Source organism: Ornithorhynchus anatinus, chromosome 1, assembly GCF_004115215.2.
Source record: "Ornithorhynchus anatinus isolate Pmale09 chromosome 1, mOrnAna1.pri.v4, whole genome shotgun sequence".
NCBI classification, from domain to species: Eukaryota; Metazoa; Chordata; class Mammalia; order Monotremata; family Ornithorhynchidae; genus Ornithorhynchus; species Ornithorhynchus anatinus.
The window spans coordinates 34,467,016-34,491,740 of NC_041728.1; the positions used below are offsets into that span (position 1 = coordinate 34,467,016).

Consider the following 24,725-nt stretch of genomic DNA (forward strand, 5'->3'; position numbering starts at 1 on the left):
GGATACAAGTAAATTAGGTTGGACACAGTCCCCGTCCCATGAGGGGCTCGCAATCTCAAACCCAATTTTATAGTTGAGGTCACTGAGGCCCAGGGAAGGGAAGGCCCAAAGTCACACAACAGATGAGTGGTGGATCCGGGATTAGAACGCAGGTCCTTTTGACTCCCAGGCCTGGGGTCTATCCCCGAGGTCGTGCCACCACGCCCACGTGGATCTATGGGAGAGTGTTGCTGGTCGGGCCCACCCATGTTCAGCCAGTTCTTCAAGTCTCAGACGTTCGCTAACGGGTCAAGAATTGCCAGCCCAGTCTGAGAGAGGAGGAGAGTCTGACAAAAGAAATAGAGGAGACGGTTCACCAGCGTTTTCATAAACTGCATTATGAGCCACCTCAAGATGGACCCTCTCATTTCGGCTAATCCCAAAGCTTCCCCTGTCATTTGAGGGAGAAGGGAAAACACGGGTGTGTCATAACTGGGAACCAAGGAAACGGAGCGGCGGGCCATTCCTTTCCAAGATTTTTCTGCTGGTTGTTCGGAATGTTTCATGTGGCTTTTGTGTGGGAAAGCCCAAACATCTGGCCACTGTCGAGCCTTTCAACCATGTCACAGACCTGCGAGGAAGGAGGTGGAAAGTTTTGTCCCCATTTCCCAGGGGGAGAAACTGAGGTCTAGAAAGGTCAAGTGACTCATCCAAGGTCTCCCACTCAGCTAGTGCCGAGTCTGATGGAAAATAATAATAATAATAATGTTGGTATTTGTTAAGAGTTTACTATGTGCAAAGCACTGTTCTAAATGCTGGGTAGATAGAGGGTAATCAGGTTGTCCTGTATGAGGCTCACAGTCTTAATCCCCATTTTACAGATGAGGTAACTGAGGCACAGAGAAGTTAAGTGACTTGCCCACAGTCACACAGCTGACAAGTGATGGAGCTGGGATTCAAACTCATGACCTCTGACTCCCAAGCCCAGGCTTGTTCCACTGAGCCACGCTGCTTCTCTAAACTTAAGGTCACCTGACTTGCAGTTCACTGTCAATAAATGGCTCAGAGAAGGGAATTCTGAAAATAACTTCTTCTAGATTCAGGCAGTGTGATTCAGGCAGATAGAGCTAGGAGTCAGAAGGACCTGGGTTCTCATCTTGGCTCCGCTACCTGACTGCTGTGGAACTTTGGGCCAGTCACTTGGCTTCTCTGGACCACCTCTCGCCCCATCTCCAAAGACCTACTATAGGCTTCCCTGACTAGCCTCTCATATCCCCAACCTATTCTTCCCTCTCCCAGGGTCACCTCTCTGCTTGAGTCCTTATCAATCAATCAGTGCTATTTATTGCGTGCTAACCACATCCAGAGTTCTCTACTAAGCGCTAGGGAGAATATAATATAACAAAGTTGGTGGTCACATTCCCTGTCTGCTGTGTGACCTTGAGCAAGTCGCTTCACTTCTCTGAACCTCAGTTACCTCATCTGTAAAATGGGGATGAAGACTGTGAGCTCCATGTGAACAGGAACTGGGTTTAACCTAATTAACTTGTAGAAGCAGTGTGGCCTAGTCGATAAAGCATGGGCTTGGGATCCAAAAGGACCTGTGTTCTAATTCCCACTCCACCACTTGCCTGCTGTGTGACCTTGGATAAGCCACTTCACTTTCCCTGATCTGGAAAATGGGAATTATTAGACTGTGAGCCCCATGTAGGACATGGACTGTGTCCAACCTTGAAGCTCACATGTATCCCAGCACTCAGTACAGTGCCTGAACATAGTAAGTGCTTAATAAATGTCATTAAATAAAATAGGGTCTTCCCCATGCCCCCAGCCCCATGGCGCAGCAGCTTTCTCTCTGCCTTTAGAGCCTGGAAGTGGGTAACCTGTGGGCAGAGGAGCAGGGCATATAGGCACAGGTCTGTGATTCCCGGCCTCCTCTGCCCAGCTCTGCCAACTTTCCTGGGCGAGAGCAACCAAAACTTGCTCAGTATCTGATCTGCGCCTCCTGATCAGCCCTCTGGGGGCCACCCACCTGCTTAAAGTCTTTCCCTTAATAATAATAATTCCTAATTGTTGGTATTTAAGTGCTTACTATGTCCCAGGGACTGTACTAACCACTGGGGTAGACACAAGCTAGCCAGGTTGGACACAGTCCCTGGCCCGTGTGGGGCTCACAGTCTTCATCCCCATTTTTCAGATGAGGGAACTGGAGAGCCAGGATTTTGTCTTTTACTTTCATGGAGTGCCCCCAAGCAGCTAGTACAGTGCTCTCACCATTAGGTGCTAGGCACCGTCCTCTGCCCACAACAGGTGCTCAATATATACCACTGAAAAACGTGAATAGAGAATGGAAAGGCTCATATAATTTTTTTTTCTGGGGGGTGGGGAAGAAGGCGGTACTTAAGTGCTTAGCAATCTTACTATGTGCCAGGCACTGTACTAAAGACTTTCCCTTTCTCTTCTTGCCTCCCCATCCTTGAAGCCTGCCTGCTCCAGGCTGAGTTGGTGAACTACGAGCGAGTCAAAGATTACTGCCTCAAAGTCCTCAAGAAGGAAGGCGAGAACTTCAAGGCGCTCTATCGGTCCGGAGTGGCTTTTCTACCACCTTGGTGATTTCGACAAGGCCCTCCACTACCTGAAGGAAGCCAGGTACCGTCAGCCCACAGGTAAAGCAGCTCAAAATAATCATCATAATAATAACAATAATAATAATAATCGTGGTCTTCGTTCAGCACTTTCTGTGCACCAAGCACTGTTGTGGAACAAACTCCTCAGACCCCACATGGGACTCACAGTCTGAGCAGGATTGAATCTCCACTTGGTAGATGAGGGAACTGAGGCCTCATTGAAGTCACGCACCCCAGGTGTCACAGCAGACTCTTGGCAGAGCCGGAATTGGAACCCGGGTCCTCTGACGCCCAGGCCCGAGCTTTTTCCACTAGGCCGCATGGCTTCTCACTGGCCATTTCTGTCTCACTGAGCTCTTAGTACTAAGCGTTTAGTTCGGGGCTCTGCACATGGTCAGCGTTCAATAAATATGACTGATTGATTGATCGAGCCTCTCCCGGGTTTTTGGGTTGACCTTGGAATTTTGGCCACTGAGGCTGGGGGGCTGGGCTCTGCCTACCCTGGGGGGGTGCTGAGAGGAAGCAGGGGAGAAGGAGGGAAGTCTCTGTCTCCCCTCGCTCCATGTCCCACCCCTTATCCCTCTCCCCATCTTATGCTCTCCCCACTCTCCTTACTGTATGTCCCTCTCTCTTTTTCTTCCTCAACACCTCTCCCTCTTCTCCCCTCCCCACTTAGCCTCTCCTTTTTCTCCTCTTCTCCCACTGCCTCTGACTTTGCTTTCTTTATTTTTTATTTTTTATTTGCTAAGTGCTTACTATGCTCCAGATACTGTACTAAGCAACACTGGGGTGGATCCAAGCTAATCGAGTCTAACCCAATCCATGTTCCCCATGGAGCTCACGGTCTTCATCCCTATTTTTCTGATGAAGGAACTGAGGCCCAGAGAAGTGACACGACTTGCCCAAGTCACCCAGAAGACAAGTGGCGAAGCGAGATTAGAACCCAGGTCCTTCTGACTCCTAGGTCTGGGCTCTATCCATTAGGCCATGCTGACTTCACCCTCTTTCCTGGCCTCACCCTGTTCAACTCCCCACTCCCCACTCCTCCAGGGCCTAAGAATTCATCAGTCTGAAACATAGGCATGAAGTTGGGAAGCAGTGTGGCCTAGTGGTGAGAGCACGGGCCTGGGAATCAGGAGACTTGGGTTCGAATGATGGCTCTGTCACGTGCCTGTTGTGGGACCTTGAGGGAGTCATTTCACCTCTCTGGGCTTAGGTTTCCTCATCTACAAAGGGGAGATTGAATACAAGCCTCCCTACCTCTTAAATTGCGGTGGCACGGGAACTGTCTGACCTGATTATCTTGTAACTACCCCGGTGCCAGGCACAGAGTAGGACACAACAACTTATACTGGAAGGCCCCTGCGGGACAGGGGACTGGCTCCAACTTGATTAACCTTTATGTACCCCAGTGTTTAGAACAGTGCTTGGCACATAGTAACAAAGCACTCAACAAATACATAATCTGACCCCATTCCTTCATATCTTATCAAAACACTTGCCCTCTCCTTTCTTCCCTCCTTAACAGCCATCTTTAACTGTTCACTCTCCAGTGGCTTCTTCCCCATTGCTTTCAAGCATGCCCGTCTCCCCTAGCCTAAAAAACCCTCCCTTGACCCCACGGCTCCCTCCAGTTATCTCCCCATCTCCCTCCTACCATTCCTCTCCAAACTCCTTGAGCGAGTCGTCTACACCCGCTGTCTCAAGTTTCTCTCCTCCAATTCTCTCCACGACCCGCTCCAATCTGGCTTCTGTCTCCTTCACTCACAGAAACCGCCCTATCAAAGGTCACCGATGATCTCCTTCTTGCCAAATCCACTGGCCTCTACTCCGTCCTGATCCTCCTCAACCCCTCAGCCGCCTTCGACACTGTCGACTACCCCCCTCTCCTGGAAACATTTTCCACCCTCAGCTTCACGGACACAGTCCTCTCCTGGTTCTCCTCCCTTCTCTTTGGCTGCTCATTCTCAGTCTCTTTCACGGGCTGCTCCTCTGCCCCCCACCCCCTAGCTGTGGGAGTCCCTCAAGGTTCAGTTCTGGGTCCCTTCTGTTTTCCCTCTACACCCATTGCCCTGGAGAACTGATTCATTTCCATGGCTTCAACTACCACTTCTATGCGGATGATACTCAAATCTCCATCTTCAGCCCTGATCTCTCTCCCTCTCTGCAGTCTTTTATTTCCTCTGCCTTCTGGCCATCTCTACTTAGATATCCTCCTGCCACTTCAACCTTAACATCTAAAACAGACTCCTTATCCTTATCCCACCCAAACCTTGTCCTCCTCCTGACTTTTCCATTACCATAAACGGCACTACCGTCCTTCCTGTCTCACAAGCCCATAACCTTGGGCTCTCATTCAACCCACATATTCAATCCATCATTAAATCTCCACAACGGTTAAATCTCCATCATTAAATCTCCACGGTTCGACCTCCACAACATTGCTAAAATCTGGCCTTTCCTCTCCATCCACATTGCTCCCATGTTAATCCAAGGCACTCATCCTATCCTGCCTTGAGTACTGTATTAGCCTCCTACCTGACCTCCCTGATCTCCCTTCCTCCTGTCTCTCCCCAATCCAGTCCGTATTTCCACATCATTCTTCTACAGAAACTTTCAGGCCATGTTTCCCTAAACCTCAAGAAACTCCAGCGTTTGCCCCTCCACCTCCGTGTCAAACAGAAACTCCTCCCCATTGGCTTTAAAGCACTTATCACCTTGCCCTCTCCTACCTCACCTCCCTGTTCCTCCTACTACAGCCCTGCCCACACACTTTGCTCTGCTAATGCCAACCTTCTCACTGTGCCTTGATCTCGTCTATCTCGTCGCCGACCCCTCGCCCACGTCCTGCCTCTAGCCCAGAATGCCCTTTCTCATAACCGACATACAATTACTCACCCCCACTTCAAAGTCTTACTGAGTCCTTCCCTAATTCCTCTTTTCCTTTTCTTCAACTCCCTTCTGCATCGCCTTGACTTGCTCCCTTTTTTCATCCCCCCTCCCAGCCCCACGGCCCCCTGTGTACATGTCTGTACTTTATTGATTACTATTTTGGAGGTGAGATGGGAGCAGCCTGGGATCCTAAGCCCAACCGCACAGCACTTATATATGTATCTTTAAGTTATTTATCTTTAATTACTTATTTATTCATAGTATTGTCTGTCCCCTCCCCTAGATTGTGGGCTCTTTGTAGGCAGGGTATTATATTGTTATTATATTGTTTATTATATTGTTGAATTGTACTCCCCCAAGCGCTTAGTACAGTGCTCTGCACATAGTAAGCACTCAGTAGACTTAGCACACTGCCTGGCACACGCACATAACAAATACCATAACAAACTTCACTTCTTTGGGCTTCAGTGTCCTCAGTGCAAAATGGAGATTTGATATCTGTTCTTCCTCACACTCAGACTGTGAGCCCCATGTGGGAAAGAAACTGTGTCCCATCCAATTATCTTGTGTCTACCCTAGTGCTTAGCACGTAGTAAGCACTTAACAAATCCTATTGTTATTATTATCACCATTATTATTATGGTCGTCCACCATGTCCAGTCTAAATCTCCCTCTCACTTCGGATACGCAGCAGGTGGGAGGAGACCAGTCAGTGGTACTTACTGAGCGCCTTCTGTGTGCAGAGCACTGTACTAAGTGCTTGGGAGAGTATGATATAGCAATATAACGGACACGTTCCCCGCCCACAGTGAGCTTACAGTCTAGAGGGACTAGCCTACTGGACAGTGGAATTCTAGATCCCAGGAATACCTCGACGTAAGGTTGAGAAAGAGTCCTGGTCTGGCTGAGCATTCAGGTGGGCGGTCAGTATCTGGGGCCTGGTCTGTCCACGGCTGGTGTGGAAGCAAACTGCTCAGACTCCACTTTGTGTTTGTAAGGCTATGTCAGAGACAAGTTCATCACTACTAACACTTTTCTAGCTCTAGTAGGGAGTCACGTTGACAGGCAGGGTTTCGCATGGTGTAGTCGATAAAGCAAGGGGCTACGAGTCAGAAGGTCATGGGTTCCAATCCTGGCTCCGCCCCTTGTCTGCTGTATGACCTTGGGCAAGTCACTTCACTTATCTGGGCTTCAGTTACCTCATCTGGAAAATGGAGATTAAGACTGTGAGCCCCATGCGGGACAGGGACTGCGTCTAACCCTGTTTGCTTATAAACACCCCAGGGCTTAGTACAGTGCCTGGCACATAGTAAGCACTTACCAAATACCCCAATATTATTACTATTAGTCAAGACCAACTCAACTTTAAGCAATACAGTGTTTCTTTATAAACAGTTGGTGCAACACCCTAGCTTCACATGTGATTAAAGAGCACAAATCATTGAATATATCTTAATAAAAACAGCAGTAAATTCTACTTGAGCTAGTTATTAGCTCTGCCTGGTTTTCTCCATGATAAGGATCTGGTGGGCAAACATGGCATAGTGAGCAACAGCCTGGCATGGTGGATAGAGCCCGGGGCCTGGGAGCCAGAAGGACCTGTGTTCTAATCATGGCTCTGCCTCTTGGCTGTTGTTCATTCATTCAAGAGTATTTATTGAGCACTTACTATGTGCAGAGCACTGTACTACGCGCTGGGAATGTACAATTCGGCAACAGATAGAGGACAATCCCTGCCCATTGGTGGGCTTTACAGTCTAATCGGGGGAGACAGACAGACAAAAAACAATAGCAATAAATAGAATCAAAGGGATGTACATCTCATTAACTAAATAAATAGGGAAATAAAAATATATACAAATGAGCAGATGAGCACAGTGCTGAGGGAAGGGAAGGGAGAGGGGGAGGAGCAGAGGAAAAGGGGGGAAAGGAAGCTTAGCTGAGGTAGGTGAAGGGAGGGGCAGAGAGGCAGCAGAGGGAGCAGAGGGAAAAGGGGAAGCTCAATCTGGGAAGGCCTCTTGGAGGAGGTGAGCTCTCAGTAGGGCTTTGAAGAAGGGAAGAGAGTTAGTTTGGCGGAGATGAGGAGGGAGGGCATTCCAGGACAATGGGAGGACGTGGGCCAGGGGTCAACAGCGCAATAGGCGAGAATGGGGGACAGTGAGGAGGTGGGCGGCAGAGGAGCGGAGCCTACAGGGTGGGCAGTAGAAGAGAGAAGGGAGGAGAGGCAGGAGGGGGCAAGGTGATGGAGAGCCTTGAGGCCTAGAGTGAAGTTTTTTGTTTCGTGCGGAGGTTGATTGGCAAACGACTGGAGGTTTTTAAAAAGAGGAGTGACATGCCCAGAGCGTTTCTGCAGGAAGATGATCCGGGCAGCGGAATGAAGAATAGACTGGAGTGGGGAGAGAGGGGAGGAAGGGAGATCAGAGAAAAGGCTGACACAATAATCCAGCCGGGATATTATGAGAGCCTGTACCAGTAAGATAGCCATTTGGGTGGAGAGGAAAGGGCAGATCTTGGCGATATTATAAAGGTGAGATTGGCAGGTCTTGGTGACGGATTGGATGTGTGGGGTGAAATGAGAGAGGCTGTTATGTGACCTTGGGCAAGTCACTTAACTTCTCTGTGCCTCTGTGCATCTATAAAATGGGGATTAAGACTGTGAGCCCCATTTGGGACAGGGACTGGGTCCAATCTGAGAACCCCTATATCTACTCCCAGCATTTAGAACAGTGCTTGGCACGTAGTAAAGCACTACTATTATTAATACTATTATTATTATTATTATTGTTACTATCAATAAGCAGGTTAGGAGTCCTGAACTGTCTCAAGACCTTGACAAACCAAACTTCCCGGTAAACTGATAGACAGATACCTAGATAGGACAGAATAAATGAGAGGAGAAGAAGATATGTGATATGCCCACTTGGAGAAAATGGCAGCTTGGCCAGACAAAATGGAGTCCAGCCCCAAAAGCCCATCACCTTCCATCTCTTGGTATCCCACCGAGGACTGTAGTCACCGGAGTTACCCTCGTTCACTTAAACAAGGAGTTCGGGAGACAATCCAACGGGTCTAGAAACAAAGCAGCTCAGAACGAACGTTTGGATGAGAAGGAACTAATCCAAGGCCCGGACCACTGTGCTTCCACACTGGCCTCGCCTTTTCCTCCCCCAGTCCCCAAAACAAAGGCCCAAGGAAAGAAGAGCCGTTGCCTTCTCTCAGTTTGACCTGTGACCTCTTGGGAAGCAGGAGGGTCTCTCGGCAGTGTTTTGGTCACCCAACTGTGGGGTGTCCTTCTTCCTCCTTTCTTCCACATGCACATTGTGCTCGGTAGTGTCCCTGTCTCCCTGGCCATGGTTCTGCACCTCGATAAGGCTCATGGTCTCTCTGGCCTCCTGGGATTCTGGATTATCCCCTCACTCTGGCCTGGTTGAGTTCCTCTGTGCTTTATTGATCGCTGCAACCTGCTGGGGTCTCTGGGGTTGCTCTGTAGGTGAGGGGATGGGGAGACGGGCGAGATCGGGGGACCTGGGTCAGGGGTGAGGATGCAAGACACATGCCAGAGACTCCACTGGATCAATGGTTCCTCCCACCCAGACCAGTGTGATCTGGTGGTGGCGGTGTCCACAGGTGCTCTCTGATTAGCCCTTTGTGCCCCTCAACGTCTCCATCGCTAGACCTGAACGATTTCTTAGCAAACCGTTCTAAGAGAGGAGGTTGGACTGGAAAGGGAAGAGGCTGGAGGCAGGGAGGTCCATGAGGAGGCTGAAGCGCTGACAGGGCCTGTTCTAATCCTCGCGTCTGCAAGAGTTCCCACCAAGGGGAGCCGGGCAGAGGCGGGGGTGGGGATCTTGCTTGGCATTCCCTTCTCAAGTCCGAATTCTAGAGCCACAATTTGGTCTTCATTTTTGTTGAAAACTTCTGAGAATCCCTGGAGGCTTAAGTCTTGTGACCATGGAGCAGGTGGGGAAGAGGCCAGTGGAAATAAAGTCACCCACAGAGACAAACAAGTCACACACCATCAGGCAAAACCATTTCTTCACAAGGAACACACAGACACACAGAAATGCATACACTTGTGTGTGGGTGTGTCCCATGTGAATAAATGGGTGCATGTGAATAATAATAATAATAAAATGATAATAATTATGGTATTTGTTAAGTGCTTACTATGTGCCAGGCACTGTACTAAGAGCACATACAAGCAAATTGGATTGGACACAGTCCCTGTCCCAAATGGGGCTCCCAGTCTCAATCCCCATTTTACAGATGAGGGAACCGTGGCCCAGAGAAGTGAAATGACTTGCCCAAGGCCACACAGCAGACAAATGGCAGAGCCGGGATGAGAACCCACGACCTTCTGACTCCCAGGCCTGTGCCCTGTCCACTATGTCATGTGATACAAGTAAAGCGGGTTGGACGCGGATGCTAGCCTACTTGGGGCTCACAGACTTCATTAACCCCATTTTATAGATAAAGTAACTGAGACACAGAGGAAATGAAGTGATTTGCCCAAGGGCACACAGCAGACAAGTGGTAGTGCCAGAATTAGAACCCAGGTCCTTCAGACTCCCAGGCCTGGGCTCTCTCCACTAAGCCACGCTGCTCTGGGGCTCGTAGTCTTAATCCCCCTTTTATCCCTGAAATAACTAAGGCACAGAGAAGTGAAGTGATTTGCCCAAGGTCACCCAGCAGATAAGTGGTGGAGCCTGGATGAGAATCCAGGTCTTTCTGACAGCCAGGCCTGTGCTGTATCCACTAGGCTACACTCCTTCTCTAGTGAACATTAAGAATGACCACAATTAAGACACTAGTTAGAGGCATCTGCTTCTAATGAAACAGAGGTCTTTGGAGCCTATTGAAATTCCCCTCCACTTTTCCGATTTTGTCTCCATCTTCTTCCCTCCACACTGGGCATGAGTATGTGACTTTTCCGCATTGCCACCTGGTTGCCATGGCAGAGCCATGGAAATGCCCAGGCAAAGCCAGTCCCCGAGAACTGCCCAGGTCCCACTGGCATCATTCCCGAGTGCTGAAGGGAGATGCCGCCTGCCTCGGAGAAGGCCCTTCCCTCCACCCTGCCCCCTTCTCTCTCCCTTCCCCTCCCCTCACCGGAGATCAAGGTAGAGAGGCAGTGTGGTCTAGTGGCCTGGGAATCAGAAGGATGTGGTTTCTAATCCCGGCTCTGCCACTTATTAACAACAATAATAATACTTAACAACTCTGGTATTTGTCAGGCGCTTACTCTCTGCCACGCCCTGTACTAAACTCTGGGTGGATACAAGCAAATCGGGTTGGACACAGTCTCTGTCCCATGCGGGGCTCACAGTCTCAATCCCCATTTTACAGATGAGGGAATTAAGGCCCAGAGAAGTAAAGTGACTTGCCCAAGGTCACCCTGCAGATAAGTGGTAGAGCCGGCATTAGAATCCATGACCTTCTGACTCCCAGACCCGTGCCCTATCCACTACGCCATGCTGCTTTACACTTGTCTGCTGTGGGACCTTGGGCAAGTCCCTTCGCTTCTCTGTGCCTCACTTCCTCTGTAAATTGAGGATGAAGACTGTGAGCCCTATGTGAGACCGGATCTGTGGCTGACCCTATTATCTCGTATCCACCCCAGCGCTGAGTACAGTACCTGGCAAGTAGTGGGCACTTAAATAATAATAATGTTGGTATTTGTTAAGCACTTACTATGTGCAGAACACTGTTCTAAGTGCTGGGGTAGATACAGGGTAATCAGGTTGTCCCACATGTCTTCATCCCCATTTTACAGATGAGGTAACTGAGGCACAGAGAAGTTAAGTGACTTGCCCACAGTCACACAGCTGACAAGTGGCAGAGCTGGGATTCGAACCCATGACCTCTGACTCCCAAGCCCGGGCTCTTTCCACTGAGCCACGCTGCTTCTCTAACAAATACCACCATTATTATTCGGTAGCCCAGTGGCTCAGAGCCTCAACCCGACCCTAGTGGGTTGTTTCGTGCAGGGTGTGGTCAGAGAGAGGGAAGATTAGAGAGTAGGGGGTCCTACCCCATATTAGATCGGAGGCGTCCATGGCCACCAGCTCCCCCTCACCCTGTGCCTCCCCACCCCCTCCTCTAGGTCATTTCTCACAGGTTCTCTCCTCTCCCCGCAGACACCAACGTCATCCGGTACATCCAGTTGACAGAAATGAAGCTCAGCAGATGTTCCCAGAGAGAGAAAGAAGCCTCCTAACAAGGAATCCGCCTCCGTAGAAGAACCTACAGTTGCCCTTGCTGTCCCTGGGTCCCAGCGGTGGGAGGGCAGGGGAAGGCTGGGGGTGGGGGGGATCATCACCCAGGGTTTGCCCTCCCTCCCCCGCCACCCCTACTTCTCCCTCCTGTTCTCCGACTCCCCTCTTAGTGTGCTCACCTTGCCGAAAGAGAGAGAGCGAGAGGCGGAGAGCTGGAAGCTGGCCAGTGGCCAGCCCAAGGGGCAAGCTGGGCCAATGAAAAGTCCTGGGTCGGAGAACTTGGGCCCAGGGGACTGGTGGGGTCCTGGTACACACACACACACACACACCCCGAACCATAAAGACTCCTGGGCCTGTAGTGGCAGACCCCTTGGTGGGCCGGTTCAAACGGGAGTGGCAGAAACGTGGGACGCGGGGAAGTTTAGGGCACCTCCGAGAAGGTCACGGAACCGGCCCCCCTCTCCTTCCCTCTCTTCGGCTCCCGCCCCTTCCATCCCCTCGCCCCCACCGTTGCCCGCATCCTGAGCCTGCTGGTAGCCCATGTCCTCCAGCACCCCGAAGCCCACCCTCCCCACCATCCCGTCCCTGTGAGCCTCAGCCTTGGTCGGGGGAGGGGGAGAGGGAGCTGGGTAGGGGGTGGGGGGTGAGAACGTAAGTCACTTGGGAAGGGGCGGGGGGGGCCAAGGCAAAAGTGGTTTGTACAGACTGGAGAGGGTACAAATTGGGGGCTCATTAATTGCAAATAAAATCAGTAAGTAGGCAATGGTCCCACTTATTTCTTGTTGAAATGAGCTCAATCTGGGCAGGGAATGTGTCTGCTTATTGTTATAGTGTACTCTCCCAAGCACTTAGGACAGTACTTTGCACACAGTAAGCACTCAGTAAATATGATTGAATTAATGACTGACCCTGATAGTAATGATTGTGGTATTTGTTTAGGGCTCACTATGTGCCATTCACCCAACTAAGCTGTGGGGCAGATGCAATTAATCAGGTGCCACGTGGGGCTCACAGTCTTAAACCTCATTTTACAGATGAGGTAACTGAGGCACAGAGAAGTGAAGTGATTTGTCCAAGGTCAGACAGCAGACGATCACCCTCTAGACTGTAAACTCACTGTGGACAGGGAATGTGTCGGTTTATTGTTGTTTTGGACTCTCCCAAGCACTTAGTACAGTGCTCTGCAGACAGTAAGCACTCAATAAATATGATTGAATGAATGAATGCCTGAATGAAAAGTGGCAGAGCCGGGACTAGAACCCAGGTTCTCTGACTCCCAGGCCTGTGTCTTTCCACTAGACTACACTGCTTCCCTAATCTAGCCTAGTGCTCTGAGCCCGGTACAGTTGCTTCCCTCCCTTTCTTCGGGGAAGCAGAGTGGACTAGTGGAAAGAGCGTGTGCCTGAGAATCAGAGGACCTGGGTTCAAATCCCAGCTTCATTACCTACCTGCTGTATGATCTTGGACCAGTCACTTTCCTTCTCTGGACCTCTGTCCTCTCATCTGTCAAATGGGGCTTCACTACCTGCTCTCCCTCTTAGTGAGACTGAGACCCAAGTGGGGCCTGATGATCTTGGACCTACCCGGGATCTCGATACAGTGCTTGGCGCAGAGTGAGCGCTTAAACTCCACGATGACTGGAGCTCAAGCCTGGATTCAACCGGCAGGAGGTCCTCGATCGTGAGCCTTCGGGAGGTCCCTCTCTGGGAAGTGAGGGTGAAGACACCCCTTAAGATGGTCTCAATATCTCGGCTCCCCTCTCAACCCTCTCAAAGTCCCCCAGGGCTATTTCTAGAAACAGAGAGCAGCTAATGCTGCCAGAGATTCACTGGAGAAGCAGCGTGGCTCAGTGGAAAGAGCATGGGCTTGGGAGTCAGAGGTCATGGGTTCTAATCCAGACTCCGCCACTCATCAGCTGTGTGACTTTGGGCAAGTTGCTTAACTTCTCTGAGCCTCGATTACCTCATCTGTAAAATGGGAATTAAGACTGTGAGCCCCACGTGGAACAACCTGATCACCTTGTATCCCCCCAGCACTTAGAACAGTGCTTTGCACATAGTAAGCGCTTAACAAATACCAGCGTTATTATTACTATTATTATTATTGCAGTTCATGCATCTCTTTATTGGGTCCCCACAGTGTTTAAGGGTCTCAAATCAATCAATGGTATTTATCATTACTATACCTATACTATACTACATAGTATATACTATATACAGAGCAGTGTACTAAGGGCTTGGGAGTACAACAGAGCACATCTCTTTTATTATTAATAATAATAATAATGATGGTATTTAAAAGCCTATCTCTTCCAAGAGGCCCTTTGCGACTAAGCCCTCATTTCCTCTTCTCCCATTCCCTCTGGGTTGCCTTTGCACTTAGATTTTCACCCTTTCTTCATCCCTCCCTCAGCCCCACAGCACTTAAGTTCATAGCAGTCATTGATCTATTTCTATTAACATCTGTCTCCCCCTATAGACTGTAAGCTTGTTGTGGGCAGGGAAGGTGTCTACCAGCTGTGTTACATTGTGCTCACCCATGTGCTCAGCACAGGGCACTGCACAGAGTAAGCGCTCAATAAATGCAGTCGGCCGATGGATTGAACAGAGTTATCAGACACGTTTCCTGCCCATGACAACCTTACGGGCTAGAGGACTTTGCAGGACACGTTTCCTGCCCACGACAACCTTACGGGCTAGAGGACTTTGCAGGACACGTTTCCTGCCCACGACAACCTTACGGGCTAGAGGACTTTGCAGAGGGAATGCAGAAAAAGAGATGCGTGTGAATTCTGCCCTGAAAGCTTATCACACCTAGTCCAGAAGGAAGATGATAGCACCAAAATAGGAAAAGTGGAGGGGATTCATTCATTCATTCAATCATAATTATTGAACACTTACGGTGTGCAGAGCACTGCACTAAGCACTTGGGAATGGACAAATTAACAATAAACAGACTCATTCACTGAACTTCAAGTTTACAGTCTAGAGAGCGAGACTGACATTAATATAGATAAAAAACAATAGGCTCTGTAGGCCCCTAATTTCATTAGGAGCAGATGCCCCTAGCCAGTTGGTTTGTTTGTTTTATGGTACTTGTTAAGCATTTATTATGTGTCGAACCCTTTTCTAAGCACTGGGGCAGGTCCAGGTCATTTAGGTCTGACACAGTCCCAGTCCCACATGGGGCTCTAAGAGAGGGAGAACAGGTAAGGAATCCCCATTTTACAGTTGAGGAAAATGTGGCCCAGAGAAGTGAAGTGACTTGCCCAAAGTCAGACAAACAATTGGCAGAGCAATTGACAGAGCTGGGATTAGAACCCAGATCCTCTGACTCCCAGGCCCACGCTCTTTCCACTAGATCACGCTGCTTCTCTATAAGCTGGTGTCTTAATTGTGGTATTTGTTAATGCAGTGTGACCTAGTGGAAAGAGCCCAGGCCTGGGAGTCAGAAGGGCCTAGGTTCTAATTCTGACCGCCTCAGCCTGCTGTCTGGCCTTGGGCAAGCCACTCAACTTCTCTGGGCCTCAGTTTCCTCATCTGTAAAATGGGGATGAAGACACCTCTCCTTCCTCCCCCGTAGACAGATCTACATCTGCTCTGACTATCCCATATCTCCCACAGTGTTCGACCCATGGAAAGCACGTAACAGATACCACAGTGGTGGTCAGTCAGGTTAAATGTCCAGGAGATAGGCAAGTTGGGAGCCATGTGGCCAGGCCTGATTGGGTTTGGGTCTGGGCACTCTGAGATTTTTGCCTAGCCTCCAGGGAAGGGGTTCTGAACTGGGCTTCAAAGGCTGGGATGGTGGAGCTTCTGACTGAGGGGGCAAAGTGTGAATGAGAAGAATTTTGAGTTGTTTAGTCACTTGGAAAAGGCTGGGGTAGGTAGCTGTGGTGGAAAAAAAGACCAGGAGGAAGGGGAGGTGGAGGAAGGGAGGAGGAGAAAGACGAGGAGAAAGAGGAGAAGGGAAAGTTTACCGACTCCGTTATTTTGTACTCTCCCAAGTGCTTAATACAGTTCTCTGCACACAGTAAAGCACTCAATAAACACGACTGATTGGATTTTTTAAAATGGTATTTGTTAAGCGCTTACTATGTGCCAGGCATTGTACCAAGCACTGGGGTTGATTCAAGCTAATTGGTTTGGACACAGTCCATTCTCAGTCTTAGTCCCCATATTCCAGATGAGGTAACTGAGGCACAGAGAGGTGAAGTGACTTCCCCAAGATCACGTGGCAGGCATGTGGTGGAGCCGGGATTAGAACCCAGCTCCTCTGACTCCTAGGCCCGAGGTCGATCCACTAGTCCCTGCTGCTTCGCAATACGATCGGATTGATTGAGGAGGAGGAGAAAGAGGAGAAAAATGAGGAGGAGGAGGAAGAAAATGAGGAGAAGGAGAGGGAGAAGAAAAGAGGAGGAGGAGGAAAAGAAGGAGAAGGAGGAAAATGAGGAAATGAGGAGAAGAAGGAGGAGGAAAAGGAGGAGGAGGAAGAAGAGAAGGAAAAAGAGGAAAGGGGAGGAGGAGGAAGGGGGAGGATAGGATGGGGATAATGGGAGGATTTCTTACAGTCCTCCTCCTTTTCCTCCTCTGCAGCCACAATAGCTTCTGCTATTGCACTCAACTGCCCCAAGCTGAGGTTCAGGGGAGCATTTCATCAAGGCCAGAACAGCTTATCCCTGGAGGCTGGAGTCAGAGTGAGGTTCCCTTCCCTGTCTCTTTTTCCCTGTCTTCTCTCTTGCCTCCCCATCTTGCTCTGTTCCCCTCCCTCTCTGTCGCCAACACTCCTTCCACCCTGACCTCATTCCCTGGTTGCCTTAAATAAGAGGAACGAGGAAGGAAGTTTTAAGATTACTGACAAGGCGCTGTGAACACAGGCAGTTCTAACATGGGCAGTTCTCCTATTTCACAAGGGTCACCCTCTCCGGGTTAATTTGGTTTTCAGGAAAACCCAAGCTCTTGTATTTACCCTTTCTAGAGTGCCCGCATGGGTACAAGCATTTTTTTTCAAAGACACGGCACATCCTGAGCCTGAATAGGTTTGGACTGGGAGGAAAAACCTTCCTTAATTCCCTCAAAGCATCCTACCAAAAATGTCTAGGGAGAGGGGAGAGGGTAGGGTGGTGCAGTGGAAAGAGCCCAGCCTGGGAGACTAATCCCGGCTTTGCCACTTGCCTCCTGTGTGACCTTGGATAAAGCGCTTACTCCTCTGTGTCTGAGTTTCCTTATATGCAAAATGTGGATTCAATGCCTCTTCTCTCTCCTAGAATGTGAGCCTTCTGTTGGACGGGGATGGTGTCCAACCTCCTTATCTTGTACCTACCACAGTGCTTTGCAAATAGTGAATGCTTAGCAAATACCACAATTATTATTATTTCAGTGAGTGTACTGAGCACCCAATAAAATATGCCCAACTAGACAATAGTCATCGCTACCACCCTCTTCACGAATGTTTCTCAAGTGCATGAGTCTGTACCCTCCCCCAAGGAAGAGAAGGGGAATCAGACCTTTCAGAGGGGGGTGGGCAGTTTGCCATCTTGGGTCAGAGTAATAATAATAATTATTAGATTAATCATAGATATTATTAGATATATTTGAATATAATTAGAATTATAATATCTAACAATATTGGTAGAATAATAATAATTGTGGTATTTGTTAAGCGCTTACTATGTGCCAGGCACTGTTTTAAGCGTTGGAGTCAGTATGTCAGGTTGGACACAGTCCCTGTCCCGCATGGGTCTCACAGTCTTCATCCCCATTTTACAGGTGAGGGAACTGGGGCTCAGAGAAGTGAAGCGAGTTGCCCAAGGTCACCCCAGCAGACAAATGGTAGAGCTGGGATTAGAACCCATGATCTTCTGACTTCCAGGTCCTTGCGGTACTCTGAACTAGTCAGCGGGCTCTGACTGCTTCGGCCTAGTTACTACTACTACTACTAATAATAATAACAGTACTTGTTAAGCACTTACTATATGCCAAGTACTGTTCTAAGTGGTGGGGTAGATACAAGTTAATCAGGTTGGACATAGTCCCTGTCCCCCATGGGGCTCACACTCTTAATGCCCATTTTACAAATGAGGGAATTGAGGCCCAGAGAAGTTTTGTGACTTGCCCAAGGTCATCCAGCAGACCAGTGGCAGAGCTGGGATTAGAACCCAGGTCTTTCTGACTCCCGGGCCCGGGCTCTCTCCATTAAGCCATGCTGCTTCTCTCATTTCCAGCCTGGCTCTCAAAGACAGTGCTCGGTACATTGGAAGCATTTAATGAACACCACCCTTGTCGTTATTAGTGGAGCGATCAGGATGCCCCAAGGTCAGGTCTAGAGGAAGAGCTCAGTTCCAGTAAGAGAAATGTCATGTGGAGAGGGGAAATGCATGGAGATTTTAACAACTTATGCAAGAAGTCTTAGACTGTGAACCCCATGTGGGACAAGAACTGTGTCCAACCTGATTATCCTGTATCTACCCCAGCACACAGTACAGTGCTTGGCCTGTAGTAAGTGCCCTTTTATGGTATTTCTGAAGCCCTTACTATCGTGCCAGGCACTGTACTAAGAACTGTGGAGATTTTAGCAACTTTTGCTAGAGATCTTAGACTGTGAGCCTCATGTTGGACAGGGTCTGTGTCAAACCTAATCATCCTGTATCTAACCCAGTGCTTTGTAGAGTGCTTGGCACATAGTAAGTGCTTTCTTTTAATGGTATTTCTTAAGCTCCTACCATGGTGCCAGGCACCTTACTAAGCACGGGATAGATAGAAGCTCATCAGGTTCACGGAGGCCGCTTGTCCCTCATGGAACTCAGTCTTAATCCCCATTTTACAGATGAGAGAACTGAGGCCCAGAGAAGTGAAGGGATTTACCTAAGGTTACACAGCAGAAAAGTGGTGGAGTCAGGTTAATCTGGGTTAGTCCTCTTGATTTTCGGGCCCAGGGTCTATCCACTAAGCCACGCTGCTTCTCTAAAGTGCTTAATGAATACAATACACAGAATTGTACTTTCCAAGCACTTAGTACAGTACTCTGCACACAGTAAGCGCTCAATAAATACTATTGAGTGAGTGAGTGAATCTTTCTTCCCTCTTGTCATAGAGATGGCCATCCTCATCTATAGTTTTGGGGGCATTTATTGCTTCATCTTTGTTTGTCTGTCGCCCGTCTCCTCTTCCTGCCCTTATTCTCAGCTTGCCTATCCCTTGTGGGCCCCGGGTATCTTTAAATTATCTGTTATAAATTACTTATTTATTCATATTAATGACTGTCTCCCCCCCAGACTGTAAGCTTGTTACAGGCAGGGAAGGTGTCTGGTAATTCTGTTGTATCATGCTCTCCCAAGCGCTTAGTATAGTTCTCTGCACGTAATTGAGAGCTCAATAAATATGAATGATTGATTAATTGATATCTCATTTTCATTGGGGTATTATTAAAGTCAAGCTTTTCCCTCCTGAAACAGTAGAGGCTAAGCACCTCCAGGTGCTATTTTGAGACTCACCATGGCCTAGTGGATAGAGTCCAGCTCTGGGAGTCAGAGGACCTGGGTTCTCATCCTGACTCTGCCACTTATCTGCTATTTGACCTTGGACAAGTCCCTTCATTTCTTCTGGCCTCGGTTCCCTCATCTTTAAAATGGAAATTAAGACCGTGAACCTTATGCTGGACAGGGACTGAGTCCAAACTGACTAGCTTGTGTCTACATCAGAGCTTAGTACAGTGCCTGGCACATAGTAACCACTTAAATGCCATCATCATCATTATTATTATTATTATTACACATTTCAGTGCTGGTGTTGCTGGGTGGACAGATGGTTAGCTTTAAAGAACTGTCTCCAACCTGATTATCTTGTATCTACCCCAGTACTGAGTAAAGTAGCATGGCGAGGTGGATAGACCCCCAACCTGGGAGACAGAAAGTCATGGGTTCTAATCCCGGCTCCAGCACCTGTGTGCTGTGTGACCTTGGGCAAGTCACTTTACTAATCTGTGCCTCAGTTACCTCATCTGGAAAATGGGGATTAAGACTGTGAGCCCTGCATAGGACAGGGACTGTGTCCATACCAATTTGACTGTATCCACCTCAGCGTTTAGAACAGTGCCTGGCACATAGTAAGCTTATGTAATGTAACAAATATCACCATTATGAAGAGCTTGGCTGCAAGAGGCTTTGATTCCAAAGCAACCAGCTCCCCTCTTCTCTCTCCCTGCCCCCCTTTTCTCACCCCCAAAACTCCTGGCTTTTGCAAGCAAGCTCTGCTCAGACAGCAGAGACAGCGAAAACCCCTTTGGCCCATCAGCCCTGACCACGTTTAAAGCCCGGAGTCAGCGAGTAGAAAATTCCCCTCTCTAAATGGGATGGGATTTTATTCTATTAAAAACCACAGGCTTGGAGTTCTGGGCTAGGGTTATTAATATTTACCAGGGGAGAGGAAGCCAGAGGCCTCTGAACTGCTCCGAGAGGTGCGAAGGGGAATGTAAAATCCTCAGATCGTATAAATCATCTTACCTATCTGGAAAAAACAAACAAACCCTCAGTGCCAAAGTGGAAAGAGGACAGGCCTGGGAGTCAGAGGACCTGGGTTCTAATAGCCTTCCAACACTACTAAATGGCCGCTACTTGGGATGCCATGAAGATACACCCAAAATAGATCTCCCCCAAACAGCTGTCGTACATGTCCAACGTCAGAGGGGATGGAACTACGGTGGCATTGACCTGTCTCCTGACTGACTCCCAGCCCTTGGTTTTTATTTATTTAGCTGTTTTTACTGTATTTATTAAGCACTTACTGTATGCCAGGTAATGTATGCTTAGTACAGTGCTCTGCACACAGTAAGTGCTCACTAAATACGATTGAATGAATTGTACTGAGCACTGGGGTGGATAAAAGCCGATTGGGTTCGACACAGTCCCTTTCCTAAGTGCGGTTCCCTGTCTTAATCCTCATTTTATGGATGAGGTAGCTGAGGCCCAGAGAAGTTAAGTAATTCGCCCAGCGGACAAGGGGCAGAGCAGGGATTAGAGGAAGGGGCTGGAGGAATCACAGAGAAGCAGCGTGGCTTAGTGGAATGAGCATGGGCTTGGGAGTCAGAGGATGCGTGTTCTAATCCCCCCTCGGCCACTTGTCTGTTGTGTGACCTTGGGCAAGCCACTTAACTTCTCTGTGCCTCAGTGACCTCATCTCTAAAATGGGGATTAAGACTGTGAGCCCCACATGGGACAACCTGATTACCTTGGGGACCAATTGATCAGTCAACCAATGGTATTTATTGAGCACTTACTATGTGCAGAGCACTGTACTGAGCACTTGGGAGAGTCCAATACAACAGAACGAGCAGACACGTTCCCTGCCCGTAACAAGCTGACAGTCTAGTGATTAAGCAGGGTGTCTTCTCTTGCTAATCAGAGGGGGTCTTCTTAGCTTCAGGTCCAATTTGCGGGGTGATGATCGATTTCGGGTTGTGTCTCTGAGCCTCTGGAGGGTGCTGACTCATTACTAACTGGGGTTAACTCTTGCGAGCCCCCAGAGAAGTAAACATCATTCCTAGAAACCTCTGCTCTGCTTGGTGCCGTCCCTTCAACGGAAGTATCGGCTAAAATGTTTTTAGCTAGAGGTGCTTGCCGGAACTCGGACATCAAGTTCATTGAGGAGGGAACTGGTCAAATAATGGCAACTAGAGAAAACTGGTTTAAATAGAATAACCATATTACATCATTATATAATAGTAAGAGCTTAATTGTTACTACATAAGAGCAAACCTGTAATTTTTTTACGGTATTTGCTAAATACCTTCTAGGAACCAGGCACTGAACTAAGCGCTGGGGTAGATACAAGCTGATCAGGTTGGACACAGTCCCTGTCCCACATGGGGCTTACAGTTAGGCTCTATTTTACAGATGACGTAACTAAGACTCAGAGAAGTGAAGTTTTTTTAATCATTATTATTTTTTAATGGCATTTGTTAAGCGCTTACTATGTGCCAGGCACTGTTTTAAGCGCTGGAGGAGATACAAGGTAATCAGGTTGGACCCCATCCCACGTAGGGCTTGCAGTCTTAACCTCCATTTTAAAGATGAGGAAGCTGGGGCTCAGAGAAGTGAAGTGACTCACCCAAGATCACACAGCAGATAAGTGGCAGAGCTGGGATTAGAACCCAGGTCCTTTGGACTTCCAGGCCCCGGTTCTGTCCACTAGGCCTCACTGCTTCTCATCGTCTCATTATTCTATTTAAACCAGTAGTAGCACATAGGGATTTAATTATTATTAATTAAATAATATATAATATAATAGAGAAGCAGCGTGGCGCAGTGGAAAGAGCACGGGCTTTGGAGTCAGGGCTTATGAGTTCGAATCCCAGCTCTGCCACCTGTCAGCTGTGTGACTGTGGGCAAGTCACTTCACTTCTCTGTGCCTCAGTTCCCTCATCTGTAAAATGGGGATTAAGACTGTGAGCCCCACGTGGGACAACCTGCTTCCCCTGTGTCTACCCCAGCGCTTAGAACAGTGCTCGGCACATAGTAAGCGCTTAACAAATACCAACATTATTATTATTATTATTATTATTATATGTGCCAAGCACTGTACTAAGCACTGGGGTTGAAACAAAATAATCAGATGGTACCCAGTCCCCGTCCCACTCAAGGCTCACCATCTAAGAGGGAGGAAGAACAGGTCTTTTATTCCCATTATCTAGATGAGGGAACTGAGGCCCAGAGAAGTTGAGTGAGTTGGCCAGGGTCACACAGCGGTCATTTAATTCATTCATTCATTAAATCAATCATATTTACTGAGCGCTTACTATGTGCAGAGCACTGTACTGATCACTTGGAAGTACCATTCAGCAATAAAGAGAGACAATCCCTGCCCACACCGGGCTTGCAGTCTAGAAGCGGGGAGACAACAGACATCAAAACAAGTAAACAGGCATCAATATAAATAAATAGAATTATTATGTACACATCAAAACAAGTAAAGCGGCATTAATATAAATAAATAGAATTATAGATATGTACTTCTATACATAAGTGCTGTGGGGTTGGGGCGGGGGAGTAGAACAAAGGGAGCGAATCGGGGCGATGCGGAGAGGAGGGGGAGCTGAAGAAAAGGGGAGCTGAAGAAAAGGGGAGCTTAGTCTGGGGGCTCAAGTGACAGAGCCGGGATTAGAACCTAGGCCTCCTGACTCCAGTTCCCTGACCTTTCAGGTAAGACAATACTTTTACTGTGCCTTCCCTTTGGAGTTATTATTAGATCTGGCCCCTTTACAGTGCACAGAGAATGGAATGCACCTGCCCCATATTAAAATAATGAACCTTCTTATCTTCCTCTGCAACCTAAGGTTGTTGACAGGAGAAGTAAATAGGAAGCTGAAGTTGCCAAGTTGCAGGGCTGTGTTGGGTGGAGGTATAGCAAGGGCCTGGGAGTCAAAAGATCATGGGTTCCAATCCTGCCCTGCCACTTGTCTGCTGTACAACCTCGGGAAAGTCACTTCCCTTCTCTGGGCCTCAGTTACCTCATCTTTAAAATGGGGATGGAGACTGTGAGCCCCACGTGGAACAGGGCCTGCGTCCAACCCCGTTTGTTTGTATCCAACCCAGCTCTTAGTACAATGCTTGACGCATAGTAACTGCTTAACAAATCGTATCATTATTATTCATTCAAAAGTATTTATTGAGCGCTATGTGCAGAGCACTGTATTAAGCGCTTGATATTAGGGGTGGGGATGGAGGAATTCCTCTACAAGTTACCACTGTGGGATCCCAGATATTTTCGTGGGACTGCCCCTATACCTCGGGGGGCAGGGGGCAGAGTCATTTCCAAGCACCTATTTAACTGTGATATGGACCCTTCTTCCTGCTGATTGGACAAAGAAACGGAAAATGAAGGACTTATCCAAGTACACTGTGAGTCAGAAGTCAAATGGGTCTGGATTCTTGGCCAAGTACACAGGACCCTGAAACCGATTATAGTCCAAGTGGCTTTGATGTGCATTTAGCTCCCCGACAGACTGACTTAAGGGTAGATTGGCTTGTGTCATTCATTCAATCGGATTTACTGAGCACTTACTGTGTGGAGAGCACTGTACTAAGAGCTTGGGAGAGTACGATAGAGTGATAAGCGGACACTTTCCCTGCCCACAGCGAGTTTACATTCTAGAGACAAAGTGTCAAGAAGCAGTATGGCCTAGTGGGTAGAGTTTGGGCCTGGGAGTCATTCATTCATTCAGTCAGTCAGTCACATTTATTGAGCATTTACTATGTGCAAGCACTGTACTAAGCGCTAGGGAAAGTACGATATAACAATAAGCAGTGACATTCCCTGTAAGCCCATCAATGGGCAGGGACTGTCTCTATCTGTTGCCGATTTGTACATTCTAAGCACTTAGTACAGTGCTCTGCACATTGTAAGCGTGGCTCACCACCTGGAAACAATGGGCCAGCCGCCGCCGCCACTCACTATTGAATTCCCTGCCCACAGCGAGCTCACAGCCTAGAGTGAAGGAGACAGACATCAAAACAAATAAATAAAATGACAGATGTGTACATCAGGGCTTTGGAGCTGGGATGGGGGAAGAGCAAAGGGAGCAATGACACGTTAGGGCAGGGAATGTGTTTACTGTTATATTATTCTCTCTCTAGCACTTAGTACAGTGCTCTGCACACAGTGAGTTCTCCATAAATACGACTGAATGAATGAAGGGCTCCCAAAATGCCAGTCGCTGTATTGAGCTCTGGGGTAATTACAAGATAATCAGGTTCATTCATTCAATCATATTTATTGAGCGCTTACTGTGTGCTAAGCACTTGGAGAGTACAATTCAGCAACAAATAGAGACAATCCCTGCCCACAACGGGCTCACAGTCCCTGTCCTACATGGGGCTCCCGATTTTAATTCCCAGGGTGGGCTGGGATTAGGTCCTCAGGCTTTAGAAGAGCACTAAGGAATGGCACAATCACGTTGGGTTAAAATTAGAACATGGAAACCGGAAAGGCAATTTTGAATCTCACGAGACACAAGAGAG

The 24,725-nt window shown here is 48.4% G+C and overlaps 1 protein-coding gene across 1 annotated transcript in view; it reads left to right on the top strand.

The window, feature by feature from the left end:
• TTC9 (tetratricopeptide repeat domain 9) overlaps positions 1–12,350 on the top strand; it is a gene marked incomplete at its 5' end in the record, with an annotated part of 33,886 nt that extends 21,536 nt beyond the window's left edge. The window contains 3 exon segments of the mRNA XM_029058537.2: positions 2,462–2,574; positions 2,576–2,645; positions 11,636–12,350. Of these exon segments, the coding sequence (XP_028914370.2) occupies positions 2,462–2,574; positions 2,576–2,645; positions 11,636–11,715 (263 nt within the window).
• Between the last annotated feature and the right edge of the window lie 12,375 nt (positions 12,351–24,725).